The sequence below is a fragment of the Antedon mediterranea genome, chromosome 1 (genome assembly GCF_964355755.1).
Source record: "Antedon mediterranea chromosome 1, ecAntMedi1.1, whole genome shotgun sequence".
NCBI classification, from domain to species: Eukaryota; Metazoa; Echinodermata; class Crinoidea; order Comatulida; family Antedonidae; genus Antedon; species Antedon mediterranea.
Window position 1 is genome coordinate 21581523 of NC_092670.1, and position 14821 is coordinate 21596343.

Below are 14821 nucleotides of genomic sequence, written 5' to 3' on the forward strand. Positions count from 1 at the left end.
CTGAATTATTATTTATTATATTGTTAATGTTCTCTGCAGCTGAACAACTTTGGAAATCAATGCATTCAGTATAAAGACAGAATAAAAAAATAAATGCTTACAAAAGAGTAATTTTTTAGAAAAATGAACAATGTTTTATTTTGGTTTTTAACTACCGAACCAATTTCACGAAATAGCCTACACACTATGTTTTGATGACAGCGGCGCTATACAATATGCCAATTCAATTCAAAAACATGGTAAGACAAATAATACAAATAATACAAGAATAATAAACAATAAGAAACATAAGATAACAGAAAGTACAGTTATCGTAATATTTCTGCGCTATGCGTACTATAGATTCTGGTATCCAAGTAGTTGCGCGTACATGTTGAATGCGCCAACAAAAAGCATGTGTTGCCAAGTATGTCAGTAACATCAAATGACAGCGCAAAGAAAAGGCAGTATACGTGTGCTTAATAATGAGTTAACTTGAAACAAATAACATGCAGTGTTTAGTACCGTGTAAAACATGGTAGGCCTTTATATTATGAAGTAAACTAGACCCAAACCATGAACGAAGACGTGTCGAAAATCTTGTATAAGAAAGTTTGCGTTTATATGAGAAATCGGAAGAAACGCGTACAGTTTCCACTGAATCACAATCTTTACCGATCGGAAAGTTTGTCAAAAGATTTGAGGTTGCTGAAATGTGATAACTACGAGTCAGCGGGACCTTATGAGTCGCACGTGTTTGGGGAGAGATATGACTTGGATCATTTGAAGGCCCATGTTACCTTAACAGATATAAACCAAATAGTTAAAAAAGATCCTCATATATTTGAGGAACTTAATCAAAAGGGTTTTATATTTGCACATTTAAATATACGTAGCCTAGACTTACATTTTGATGAATTGCAACGTATTCTAAATAACAACAATTTCAATGTTTTTGGCTTAAGCGAAACATTTCTCGATAATACATTTATTGATGAAGATTTTCATGTTGACAACTATATATTACACAGACTAGATAGACGTAAAACTAAAAAAGGTGGAGGTGTAGCACTCTATATAAATCTAAAAACCAACCACAAAATTAGGAATGATCTAATGTGTAGGCCTAATGAACTCGAACTCCTATCTATTGAAATAGTACGTGATAAATGTAAAAATCTAATTGTTCTATTGTGGTATAGACCTCCAAATACTACAGCAGTTCTTTTTGAATATTTACAAAATATATTTCAAAAGATTGAACTGGAACACAAAGATATTATGATGATGGGAGATTTAAACTGTGACGTTATGTCTGACAATCCACATTGCTACACAAAGAAACTAATTGAATTAAGTGAAAATTTTAATCTAAAACAGATCATTGAAGAACCAACACGTATAGAAAAACATTCCTCTACATTAATAGATGTCATGTATTTCTCAAATGTTTCTAAAATATTAAAGTCTGGAGTTATCCACGTCGGCTTAAGTGACCACTCAATGCCATTCGCTATAATAGGGAAAGGGGCGAAAAATAATAAAGATTCCAAAAAAACAAATAAAATTATTAAACAGGATCATAATTATAAAATGACACGAAACTTTAAAAAATTTAATGAAGACAGTTTTTTAAACGATTTATTAATGGTAAATTGGAATGGTATTACAGCCAGTGGCGACGTAAGTCAGAGTGCCAAACTTCTCGAAACTACACTAACCAACATTTTAGATAAACATGCTCCTTGGAAAAAACACAGGGTACGTAAAAAAACAGCTCCTTGGCTCTCTGATGATGTAATTGAAAATATGAGAGAAAGAGATAAACTCAAAAGAGAATGTAAACATTCTAAAAATGAATCACTCTGGAAAAGGTACAGAAAGTATAGAAATATGTGCAATAAATTAATACGTAAAAGTAAAGCTAATTTTATTCAAGAAAGTATAAAAGAAAATAAAAACGATGTAAAAAAAACATGGGATACCATAAGATATATTATATCGTCAAAAAAGAAAACTCAAACTATTCAAACAATTTGCAATGATAATGGCGATGTCCTCTATAAAGCCAAGGACATCGCAAATGAAATTAATACATTTTTCTCAAATATAGGTTCAAATCTTGCATCACAAATACATGAGCCGATAAATGATATAAATTATGATGAAATCGATGCTTTCACCGAAAATAATTTTGAATTCGAACACATCACATGTGAATTTGTATATAAATACTTAAATAATCTTTCAAAAAACAAAGCCACTGGTCATGATAACTTACCACCGGGCATTCTAAAACTGTCTGCCCCGATTATATCCCCAACAATTACAAGAATTATAAATCACTCCTTCACAACATGTAAATTCCCAAATACGTGGAAAATAGCAAAGGTCACGCCAATTTTTAAGAATGGTGAAAAAACTAACCCTAATAATTATCGTCCCATTTCCGTCCTACCTATACTTTCAAAAATAATTGAACGAGTCGTTTTTAATCAACTTTATGCTTTTTTGAATAATAATAATCTGTTATGTATAAATCAATCAGGTTTTCGACCATCATACTCAACATCTACTGCACTTACAAAAGTGACGGAAGACTGGTATAGTGCAATAGACGAGGGTAAGCTGGTCGGAATCTGTTTACTAGATTTTAAAAAGGCCTTTGATACGGTAAACCATAACATACTATTAAGCAAATTGAGACTTTATGGTTTAAGTAAATATGTTTTAAAATGGTTCGAGAGCTATCTGTCTGAGCGAAAGCAATTCACAAATGTAAATAATACATTGTCTGACTATACACACATCCAATGTGGAGTGCCTCGGGGGTCAATCGTGGGCCCACTTGCTTTCCTCTTATATATAAATGACCTATCGAAAGTTGCAAACAAATGTAAAATAAGTATGTATGCTGACGATACTATAATTTATTGTTCTTCAAAAAATGAAAATGAAATATACCAAAGTATAAATGAAGAACTTATACAAATCGACGATTGGCTAAAAAATAATAAATTGAGTCTAAATGTCTCTAAATCCGAGTTCATGTTGATCGGATCGACAAACCGATTGGCAACCACCAAAGAAAAAAATAGATCAGTTAATATAGATAACGATGTTGTACCACGCGTTCTATATTGCAAACATCTCGGTATCATAATAGACGAACATTTATCATGGAAAAATCAGATTGAATACATTCGAGGTAAAGCTCTAAATGGATTGGGTATGCTTAGACGATGTAGCTATTATTTTCCACAAAACATATTAAAACATATTGCAAACTCTATTGTAATACCTTACTTGAGCTATTGTAACATAATTTGGGGAAATAGTAGTCAAACTCTAATGAAAAGAGTTCAAACTATCCAAAACAGAACAGCTCGAATCGTGTGTGGTCTAACATGGGACACACCTAGTAGTGAGGCACTAAGGCAAATTAATTGGTCACCTTTATTTTATCAAGATAGATATGAATGTTGTATGGTTATATATAAGGTTTTGACAGATAATGCCCCACCTTACCTAAATAATGTATTTACATTCAATGATATAAATTATAATCTAAGGAACAGTGATACACATCTATTCATCCCAAAGCCAAAAACAGATTTTAAAAAACGAAGTCTGTCTTATCGTGGAGCAATTATATGGAATAGTCTCAATATTGATACCCTTCCAAAATCAGTTAAGTTGTTTAAAACGTATCTGAAAAATGCATTGTAAAACATAATGGTATGGTAATCTACGATCTACATCCAACTTTTAAAATGGCTAAATACTATGTAAAATGTGTGTTTTATCACTATTATTTTAACGTCAATGAAATCCAAAAGATTTATTATGTATTACAGTTGAATCCCCATGAATTATACACTTCGATAAGGGTTTCCGTTTACACGGGAAGTACCGGTATGGTGTACCCTAAATAGAGGTGTCAGATGAAGGGGATTCTGCTGTAATTTTGTTTCTTTTCAATTTCAATTTTTTTCGTTTCTGTTGTATTTATATGGTGTTGATTTTTTTTGTTTTGTAATACAGTATCACGAACTTGTGTAAAAACAATCAATATTGATTGAACGAGTTGTACTGCACATCAGTCTCGTGTCTAAATAAAGTTTATATATATAACTGAAGGTAGGCCTAGTTATTTGCTATCTTTAGGTCTATACCTTAGTTCAATATTTATAAATCCAAGTACTTGTTTATTGTTTTTAGCCTAGTATGTATTGATGATTTCTCAAAGTTGTTGGATCGAAGACTAATAAAAGATGATTAGGTTCTCATCAACAAACATGTCAAACTACCTATCCTATTTAGACTAAAGATTGGTTCCGACGCGCAAGGAGGGATCGTCGGGAAGGACGACCGTAGGCGCAGCGCAAGTGAGTAATTTGACCAAAAACAAGAAACACTTCGGTCGATCCATCGCGTCGTGTGTATTATTACGTGGTCAAATTACTTGCGGTGCACTTACGTCTTTGCGTTGGCTCTAAAGCGTGGTTCCCACTAGCGACGCAACGCAAGAACGTAACGCAACGCAAGTGAATTGACCAATCACAAGCGATGGCTTATTCGCTTGTGATTGCTAACTGTCTATAACTTCGCTTGTCATTGGTTAAAACGCTTGCGTTGCGTTTACGTCCTTGCGTTGCGTTCTAGTGGGAACCAAGCTTTAGCATAGAAGTGGGACCAATCTTATACAACGTAACCATCGAAAGCTTTAGCAGTCGTTATTTCAGATACGAGTTTAAACATTTTAGAATAGTTATAATATCGTTGTTTTTAATCAATTAGGAAACTTTTGGGAATTCTTGCACTCACCCGGTTGGAACGACTTCAGCTCAATCCGTGTAACTGACGGTTCGCTGATGCGCAGTCTTCTCTACACCTACTTTATGTTGGAGTTAAACAATAAACTTCTATCTTACACTACAGAAGTGTATGAACACAATATCAGCACAACACTTCAGGGATCAAAGGTAGGGACTGGTTTATAGTTGAGTGAAGTTCATCCATTCAACCACTTCTAGTACTTTATCTCCACATACTATCTATTTCCGACGAAGTATCATAAGAATATTTGGTAATACAGCATCTCATTTATATCACATGTAAGGTTACTAACCTACTCGATACATTGTGAAACACATGATGTTGTATTACCTATATATTCCTATGAAATTTCGGAAATAGATACAGTACCGACAATCAGCTGATAACCAGATGTATTGCAAAACGCTTGCGTAATGTATGCATTAAGCAGTGTCGATTCTAATGGCTTCTTTTACCCCCTGCAGGTACATGACGAAAGTATCAAGATCACGTTCACCTACTATGGACGCAATAAAGATGCTTTACGCAGGATTCTTGAACGAGATGGCATTGACAATCCGTATACAGCCTTTCATGTGGATGACGATCTAAATAAAAGCATTATGAGTAGGAAGCATTACACGCACGTACATTTCCCAGACGTCGTCCTGCTTAATGAGAACTCGCACGGAAGACAGAAAAACTTTACATCACGTGACTACGCGCGCAGACGACTTGCTTGTCCAATGAACTGTGATTTACGTCCAGGGACCGCTCCTGCTGAGTGGATGGTCGACTGTTATAGTCCGGATTCTGGGAATATAATGCCGGATAATCCACCAAACTCGCCTCTACCAGATTACCCACGACCAAGCACGATGGAAATGCTCCGACAACGGAAATCCGAACGGGTGCGAGTACTTGCGAGTTGTCGGCAACGAAAACGTAATTTTGACGACCTTCCACTTATAACACAAGCCAGACTGCAACGATCATGTGATGCAGAACTAACTAGCAACTTCGAAGTTATCGGCACTCGAGTAGTAAAGCGGGAAACAAGTGACGACGAAATTAGTTGGCTAGAAAAAGAAAATTTTGTTCAGGATCCGTTCTTAAAATCATCTATTCGACTTCCGAAGATCGATCCACCAAAACCAAAAACACCGACTTGTTTAACAAATAAGAGTAAACCGTATAGAAAATTGAAACCAGAAATTCGAAAGTTTGGAAAACATTCACCAAAATTAGAGTTTATTAATGTTATAAATCCGATGAATACGGTAGCTTCTGTAACCCCGACAGGAGAATCTCGTTGTGGTACTCCTCAGTTATTTGACACTGGTAAGCTACGCATCAACTACAGCCTGGAGCACATACGGCCAGACATAGTTCGCAAACCAATGAGCGTTAAAAAAGAAGACAACCACGCCGAGGTATTGAAATTAACAACTAATATTCTACATGACATGGGGAATGATAAACGGTATCAAACATGTAATGACTTTGCGGCCAGTGGCGACAAATGGACATGTGATCATAGTGATGACTGGTCAAATGTGGATAAACATTCTGTGCCGTCAGTACCGTTAGATGACCTCTTCAAAGCAAGACTACCAAGTGGGTTTGCTGCGTCATGTCTCAACGCAATTGACGAATTTGTTGTCAGAAAGGAGCAAGTGACTACGTCACGATTGTATGTCACCGTCACAATGATCACGTTTAATAGGATACCCATGATGCCTTACTAATTACGAAATAACAAAAATCTTACAGTTTTGACATTTAGTATATAAAGATTCACAATAATTGGAAATAGTTTCTTGGTTGTTATTTTATTGCACTATATACTGTATTCCATTACTGTACTTTTGTTTTCACAACGCGATTACGTAGCTGTCGAGTCAAAAAGTCAGTCAGAAACAATTAAGAGCATGTACGAAAGGACTATTACACTCGATAGCTGCATAGTCGCGTGTAGAATCATAAAAACGAAAGGTTGCTACACGATATGAATTCAATTACACTTACTTATCGCAGTATTTACCATTACAGTTACAAAAATAAAGATAAAAGTCTTAATGTCCTTTAAAACAGCCTATAGTAATGATGTTACTGCGAAATAACTCTACAGGTATATTTACATATTCAATGATGGGCAAGATGAAAATGATTAATCAGCATTCTCCGGTAGTTTGATTCCCATTGAGTGCAAGATATTAGAAGCAGGCCCAGCAAGACCATTCTGTGAACTGTACGATTCTAGAAGATTTTTTAGTAAGTTCATATCGACTTCTACCGGTCTCAAGTCTTCTTTTTCATCTTCTACACTGGCACCCTAAAGAGGTACACAAAATAATTCAATGTGTCTTTAAGCTTTTTTGCGGGGCACAAAGCAAAGATTTAAGTAAATGATGTTGTGCAAGAATTGCCATAAATTCGACTGACATACATACCTCAGATTGTCTTTCAAAGCTTTCACCTATTGTTGTTGCTCCCAATTCTTCATCCATTGCTTTCATTATTTCTTGAATTTGTTTCACTTCCGTTCCGGCGGTATCTAAAAGTTATAGGAAAAAACCCAAATTGTATTACATTCAATGCAAGTTACTTGACTTAGTTGGTAGAGCAGACACATGGAGACTCATCAATTATTGGATACCTCCAATCAGATGAAACTGGAGATAATCTTAATTACACAGACGAGCAGCAACGGTAATCGGAAAATCGTGTAGCATGTCCCATATAGAATCTGTATCTATCCTGAACATAAACCACCCGTCCGCTCCGCGTTTTGTGTAAATGGTCATAAGAAATAACATAGCTTCTATATTTTTATTACTGATACCACTCGTCTGTGTAACTTAGCCTTAAGACACAATGTTTGGCTACAAATTTACTTTTTGTAATCTATTTGAAATTTCCAGTCTTGCTGGACATCAACACCCTCAAGGAATATTTAAGAAAATGACCTACTATTATAAGGTTCACTATCTGTACAAGGTATTGCATTCTCATCACTGTCATCATCTGATGATAAGAAATCATCAGACTCATCTTCCTCCTCAGGTGGTGGTCTATATTCTAATGAGACAAATAATAAGAAATTGCACTTTAGTGCGAGCAGGATGATTATATGCTATATAGCGGGAAAAATCTTGCAATTATCCGGAGACTTTGGAGATGTATACTCTTTATGTAAATGGACAGTTTGAGTTAATTATGGTAATATTGTAAACTTTATGGACTGCTTCCGCCGTCATATGATGAGTCATCTCGTCGGGAGAAGGTTCTCCAGATGACTGAACTACGCCCAATGCTATCTCAACATGATTTGTCTCATCGGGATTCAACTCAGACAGAAACAACGAGTTGAGACGTTTCATTGTACCTTGTCATACGATGCTGTCTGTGTTGGCCTTAAATTAACTCACCTAAAAGGTTTTTGATAACATCTCCAAATGAATCAGCATCAAATGATATCGGTGCACTCTCTGAACTTTTAGGAAATTCAGCACCCTCAAAACTGGACACTTTTTCAACAAATGATTTCATAGTATCAGTCAGAAGTCCAGGGTCAAAGTTCAATTCAGCTTTCTCAGTCTCCTCTTCTGGTAACATAGCAACAGGGTTTCTGACAGGTCTGCCTGATGCAATCTCAATCATTTTGTCTAGTTCTTCTTCTGTTAATGTTAACCACCTTTCATCTAAGAAATACAGTAGTAAGAAATATACAATAATTTATAATTTATACAATTTATATACAATACAGAACATTTTCAGTAATGATATGTTTGAAAAATGACTAGAGTAATAATTTGAAGCTTTAAGTGCTATATAAGAACATGTATTATTATTACTAGTCAATTAAGTTCTGAAATAAATGATATAAAAATAATACCATCATCCTCTGGCAAATCTTTCTCAATTTGCAACATCTCATCCAAGTTTTCTGGTACTTTATCAAGAATTTCTAATACTTTGTATCCAGGATCAGAAACATCTCTGCAAAAAAAGAGATTTAAATATGTTAATTAAGAAAAAATAATTAATATAACATTTATAATTTATTTTTTCTTAAATCAAATAAACCCATTTACCTGGTGGCTTCATTCATGGTTTCCATATAGAATTTCTTTGCAGAGTCTAGTAATTTGGTGTATAATGTGGATCCCTCTATTTCACCCTACAAAAATAAATTAAGATAAAAAATATTTAAAATTTGGAAAGAAGAACTCCACTCAGTCTTTCATATTATGTTTATACATAAAGAAGAGATTACCAGATGTAAATCAGAAGGGACTACAATGTTCTCAACCAGTTGCGAAAAACACACAAGGGGTCTGATTTAGCACTCCTAACACTAGGTAGTTTCATTGGACTGCTCATGCTCTTTGGCTCCTTAAGCTCTGGGCCTGTAGGTTTAGCCACTGATCTCAACCTTTATTTATAATATTTATCGCATAATATACAATCTACGATAATTTAATTAATTGGTATAAAAAAGTTTATTAAATAAATAACCTCATTTGAATAAAAGAACAAATCACACATCTACACATAATCAAACATCGTATACTCTATCTCTAACAATTTTTTTCAATCTTCTGTCGACTAAAGCCGAAGTATAGTCGTTATCTCGGAACAGTTCTATGGCCACCACCAGGTAGGCTTACTTCATCAAAGCTTCTATGAATGGATGTACTGGTTGGGAGCAGAAAAACTAGTAGACCATACCCAGTACCGTTTTGATTACGATCAATCCGGAAATTACCTCACGACAATTACAATAGACCGATAAAAACGATGTTTTATAATGTTTGCACTTACACAAAAGTACCCTTTGAGTTTAAGTGACTGCAAATACCGCTGCCAAAGAGAACTGTTCCATATCCTGTCTTCCATGTTTTCAGTTTTTGTTGACGACATTGCTGGCGGATTCCGACACCGAGAGCATAATATTTCAAGTCCATATGACTAAGAATTACAAAGAATAAAATTGAGAATATCAGTTTGTTTAAAAACAGTATTATACTCAGTAAAAGAAGCAAAATGCAAAAAGAATATATTATAAATATATAGTGAACCAATCTAGTAAAGAGATGGATATGGAGAGGTGGATGATAAAAACAAACCAATATTACTTACCAATTTCATACCCAGGTCATGTGACTTGTGCTTCGGATTTGAAGATGGCGGAATCTTCCATTCACTTCGTGTGGGTGGTTGAAAGGAGTGGTTAAGAATTTCTGCATAGAGACATCTTGTAAACTTCACCTAAATAAGCAACATAATTTTTATGGTAAGAATTTAACAATTAAAAACGTAGCAAATAATGAATACAATCTATATTTAATAAAGTATATTACCTGTGACATTATCAAATCTTTTGGTGGAAAACGCTTCATATACCTGCAAGCCTAAAATGGGAAAAAGGAAGGAAAATCAACAATTACTACATTATAACATTTAAACAGTGAAATATGAAGTTCATCAACTTAGCACCTGAGATATTCCTAGGCTGAAACCGGCTTCACATTAATGGATCTGAGTGACCAAGCTATTTTGACCGGCCTACCTTCATATCAATAGGATCTCTATGACAAAATGCCTGCACAGCAGCCGCCACCAGGCTTGGGCAATGCTGGAGGACTCTAGCTGCATTGGCAGGCAAGTAGCAGCGTGTACGGTGAATGTTATCACGAATCTTAGCAGGATAGCTATTGAAAAATATGAAAATAAGTGTTACACATGTTACAGAAACAAGAATGGCCCTACATACGTGTTTGAGGATTACCAAGTATTATACACATTCAGTCGCACAACTGGTGACCTCATGCTTAGTGCTTCATCATATGAAAGACAAGTGATTGTGTACACACACTTAAGTGCTATTGCAGAAAAATCAAAAGGTTCGAATGGTAGGCGCGTTTCTTACCTTTCCAGCCTTTTGTGGACAGCATCTCTAATAGGTTTGCTGGCTAAGGTTCTGTCAGGATGAGACCGAATAATGTTAACAGCCTGATGGACAGTAGGCGTACCTGGTGGTAGCCAAGCCAACTCTGCTGGGGTAGTTGGTAACGGAATGATGTGAAGTTCACCTTGAAATAAGAAAACCTACGAGAACAATATTCACATTTTATTTATTGTACATAATCAATCATAGTTTATTATTAATAAAATACCATATCCCATTCAAATTGAGTACTTAAAGCTCTGTCTTCACTAACAAACTAGTTTGACAAAAAAATGTGTGATGTGCACAAAATATGGAAGTGATGTCTAAATATGGTAGTGATATGACATCATCATGTCCATATATATCACATTTTTTGTCACATAAAGTTTGATCAATGATAGTATAGACAGAGCTTAAGCCTTACCCTGTTTGTACTTGTTTCTGGGTTTAACCACTTTGGCAGACTTTTAGCTGCCTCTATTAACAGAAATTCACCATCAGTATCAGAAACCCTTTAAAAGAAATAATTAGAGAAAGTGAGCATTGGCAGAGAATTTAGATGTACAAAAAGAACATTTTTGCATGTGTGAAATACATTTTTTTGTGGCTGTTACTTCTGTGTATTAGTTTAATGTATTTTAATCAATTTTAATTTAAAGATTTGAGAGACAGTGCATCTTCAATGGCTTACGTGGCCAGTAGTCCATCATAATTCTTAGTGAGTAGTAGAAGCATATAGACAATGAACCATTCATCCTCAATGTTGTCCCCAAATTGGGTAGATCCGTGTATGAAAGGTGGACTGTCTGGAAAGGAAAAAAGTCAACCAGGTAGATGTAATTACAAGGTAAAATAAATTATTATTAATACTTATTTAAAAGATAAACATAATATTATAATTGTATGTGTTATGCGCGATTTGAACGATTTGCGCAATTTGAAATTGCGCAAAAAAATCCTTGCGCAAAGAATTCAATTTAAAATTGTGCAAGGATTTTTTTGCGCAATTTCAAATTGATCAACTTGCGCGATTTCAAATTGCGCAAGAAAATCTTTGCGCAATTTTAAATTGCGCTGCACATTTTGTAAATTGCGCAAGATAGTTCTTGCGCAATATGACACCTTTGCGCAATTTGAAAACGAACTGTAAATTTTCCCATACATGGCTAGGCTAGGCCTAGGCAGAGGAGTTTAAAATTTAGTATTTTATTATATAAATAAGACCATTTCAATGAAGATAATGTTTAAAACTCACTTTTTAAGTTTTTAATATTAGTTTAAGCCAGGCCATGTAACCTAGTCAGTATCAGTAGTCCAGACCCTAGCTAGGCTAGAGTAGTATAGACGGCCGCCCGCGCCGCGCCCGCCTGGTGGAACACCACCGCTTCGTTTCCCTTCGTCGGTTCTTCGACGGTATGCTAACTTATAACAATATTTGCAGTACTAAAATAAGGAAATGCGATATTTATCTTTAAGTTTGAATCATTCTTAGAAATTACTATAAAAATATGGGTGTGCATGATTTCACAATCTGTCGAAAAACCTTGCGCAATTTGCAGATTACTTGCGCAATTTAATACGTTGCTTGCGCAATTTGAAACACATGTTTCAATTCAATTTGCGCAAGGATTTTTTTTGCGCAATTTCAAATTGCGCAAATCGTTCAAATCGCGCATAACATATGCATTTTTTCCGTTCTTGCTTGAGCAGGATGTTTTTTTATGTGGTCTTTTTTTTTTTAGTTTTTAAAATTAAAAACGTTTTAATAAAGAATACTGACAGACTATTTTATAATTTAGTATTGACAATAATGACAATATCTGTAAAAAAAGAAGTACTGAGTATTCTATGATATTCCAGGCCTTTCATACATCACCCACATACCACCATACACTCCTCACATCGTCATTCTCGAGGCATTATCCTACTATATTTACCATCTTTTTGTGTAGCGGGGCTTAGCCTAAACTGTTCATTCTGCCAGATGTAATCAACTAACAGAGGACTAAGATCTACATAAATTTCTTCAAGTATTTTACATAATTTCTCATTTAATTTGTCATTAGAAATATTATTCCAATTCACAATTTTTGGAAACAAATTATAATCAACACAATCAATGTGGTTGTCACTGCAAGTCGCCATTACGTTTTTGGAAATCAATTGGCCATATATAATAATTGGTTTACTACGAGAGAAACCAAATGACGAATCGTTGTGGACCGTAAATCTAAAACTATTTACTGAATACTCTCAAAACACAACATCATGTGAGAGCTATATATCCAATACCAAATTGGCGAGTAAATCATGTTTTACTTTAAATTAAATTTATACGCTCTTCCACAAGGTCAATTGTTAGTTATACATACAGACTATATTAAAACAATGATTTTGAACACGTAGGGCATTTCTTTGAATTCTTTCCTATTGTCGTTTTGTGGTAATTTACAGCTTTTTATATGTTAAACAAAAGTACATAATCAATTGCGTCTGCATCATGCTAGACTACAACTTCCGGTAGTGACGTAATCAGCATATTTTTGGTAATAAAACTTTTTCACTAAGCTAGGGAATCTTCTGATATCAATATTCATTAGACCGTACTTTAGTTAGCCAATCAAAATAAACGTATAAACAATTTTGCGGCGATGTTGTTGAGGTAAAATATACTGTGTTTTACAATAACCAATTTGGTTAGAGTAAAACACAATGATAAAGAATAGGAAACATATAATAATATGATAAATGTCATTACATAGCAATTTATCACTGTGTTTTACTATAACCAATTTGGTTAGAGTAAAACACAATGATATAGAATAGGCAACATTTAATAATATGATAAATGACATTTACATAGCAATTTAGCACTGTGTTTTACTATAAACAATTTGGTTAAAGTAAAGCAGAATGATAAAGAATAGGAATTTAATAATATGATATATGACATTTACATAGCAATTTAGCACTGTGTTTTACTATAACCAATTTGGTTAGAGTAAAACACAATGATAAAGAATAGGAAACATTTAATAATATGATATATGACATTCACATAGCAATTTAGCACTGTGTTTTACTATAACCAATTTGGTTAGAGTAAAACACAATGATATAGAATAGGAAACATTTAATAATTTGATAAATGACATTTACATAGCAATTTGCACTGTGTTTTACTATAACCAATTTGGTTAAAGTAAAACACAATGATAAAGAATAGGAAACACTTAATAATATGATAAATGACATTTACATAGCAATTTAGCACTGTGTTTTACTATAACCAATTTGGTTAAAGTAAAGCAGAATGATAAAGAATAGGAATTTAATAATATGATATATGACATTTACATAGCAATTTAGCACTGTGTTTTACTATAACCAATTTGGTTAGAGTAAAACACAATGATAAAGATTAGGAAATATTTAATAATAATGATTATTTACATAGCAATTTAGCACTGTGTTTTACTATAACCAATTTGGTTATAGTAAAACACAATGATATAGAATAGGAAACATTTATTAATATGATAAATGACATTTACATAGCAATTTATCACTGTGTTTTACTATAACCAATTTGGTTAGAGTAAAACACAATGATAAAGAATAGGAAACATTTAATAATAATGATTATTTACATAGCAATTTAGCACTGTGTTTTACTATAACCAATTTGGTTATAGTAAAACACAATGATAAAGAATAGGAAACATTTAATAATATGATATATGACATTCACATAGCAATTTAGCACTGTGTTTTACTATGACCAATTTGGTTAGAGTAAAACACAATGATATAGAATAGGAAACATTTAATAATTTGATAAATGACATTTACATAGCAATTTAGCACTGTGTTTTACTATAAACAATTTGGTTAAAGTAAAGCAGAATGATAAAGAATAGGAATTTAATAATATGATATATGACATTTACATAGCAATTTAGCACTGTGTTTTACTATAACCAATTTGGTTAGAGTAAAACACAATGATAAAGAATAGGAAACATTTAATAATATGATATATGACATTCACATAGTAATTTAGCACTG

At 33.8% G+C, this 14821-nt stretch overlaps 2 protein-coding genes across 2 annotated transcripts; one reads left to right on the forward strand and one right to left on the reverse strand.

Moving 5' to 3' along the window:
- The first annotated feature begins 187 nt into the window (after positions 1–187).
- On the forward strand, positions 188–6610 carry LOC140062484 (uncharacterized). The gene is made up of 3 exons (XM_072108725.1): positions 188–239; positions 4780–4964; positions 5283–6610. The coding sequence occupies exons 2-3, from the start codon at positions 4854–4856 to the stop codon at positions 6543–6545; spliced, it is 1374 nt and encodes a 457-aa protein (XP_071964826.1). The 5' UTR covers positions 188–239; positions 4780–4853; the 3' UTR covers positions 6546–6610.
- Positions 6611–6623: 13 nt separating this feature from the next.
- Positions 6624–12898, reverse strand: LOC140042894 (protein ecdysoneless homolog). The gene is made up of 14 exons (XM_072087728.1): positions 12691–12898; positions 11445–11559; positions 11178–11265; positions 10733–10911; positions 10373–10514; positions 10164–10214; positions 9943–10071; positions 9625–9771; positions 8895–8980; positions 8696–8799; positions 8229–8501; positions 7771–7878; positions 7251–7354; positions 6624–7132 (listed from the first exon to the last, which is right to left on the reverse strand). Exons 1-14 carry the CDS (start codon positions 12896–12898, stop codon positions 6968–6970), a joined length of 1899 nt encoding a protein of 632 aa, XP_071943829.1. The 3' UTR covers positions 6624–6967.
- Positions 12899–14821: the final 1923 nt, after the last annotated feature.

Excerpts from the sequence above, each read along its gene's own strand:
- LOC140042894 (XM_072087728.1), bottom strand. The coding sequence starts at position 12,898 with ATGGCGACTTGCAGTGACAACCACATTGATTGTGTTGATTATAATTTG. Across the intron at positions 8,981-9,624 it reads AACTCAAAGGGTACTTTTGT|GGTGAAATAGAGGGATCCAC; the intron begins GTAAGTGCAAAC and ends TTATTTTTGTAG. Across the intron at positions 7,879-8,228 it reads TGTTATCAAAAACCTTTTAG|AATATAGACCACCACCTGAG; the intron begins GTGAGTTAATTT and ends TTGTCTCATTAG.
- LOC140062484 (XM_072108725.1), top strand. The coding sequence starts at position 4,854 with ATGCGCAGTCTTCTCTACACCTACTTTATGTTGGAGTTAAACAATAAA. Across the intron at positions 4,965-5,282 it reads CAACACTTCAGGGATCAAAG|GTACATGACGAAAGTATCAA; the intron begins GTAGGGACTGGT and ends TACCCCCTGCAG.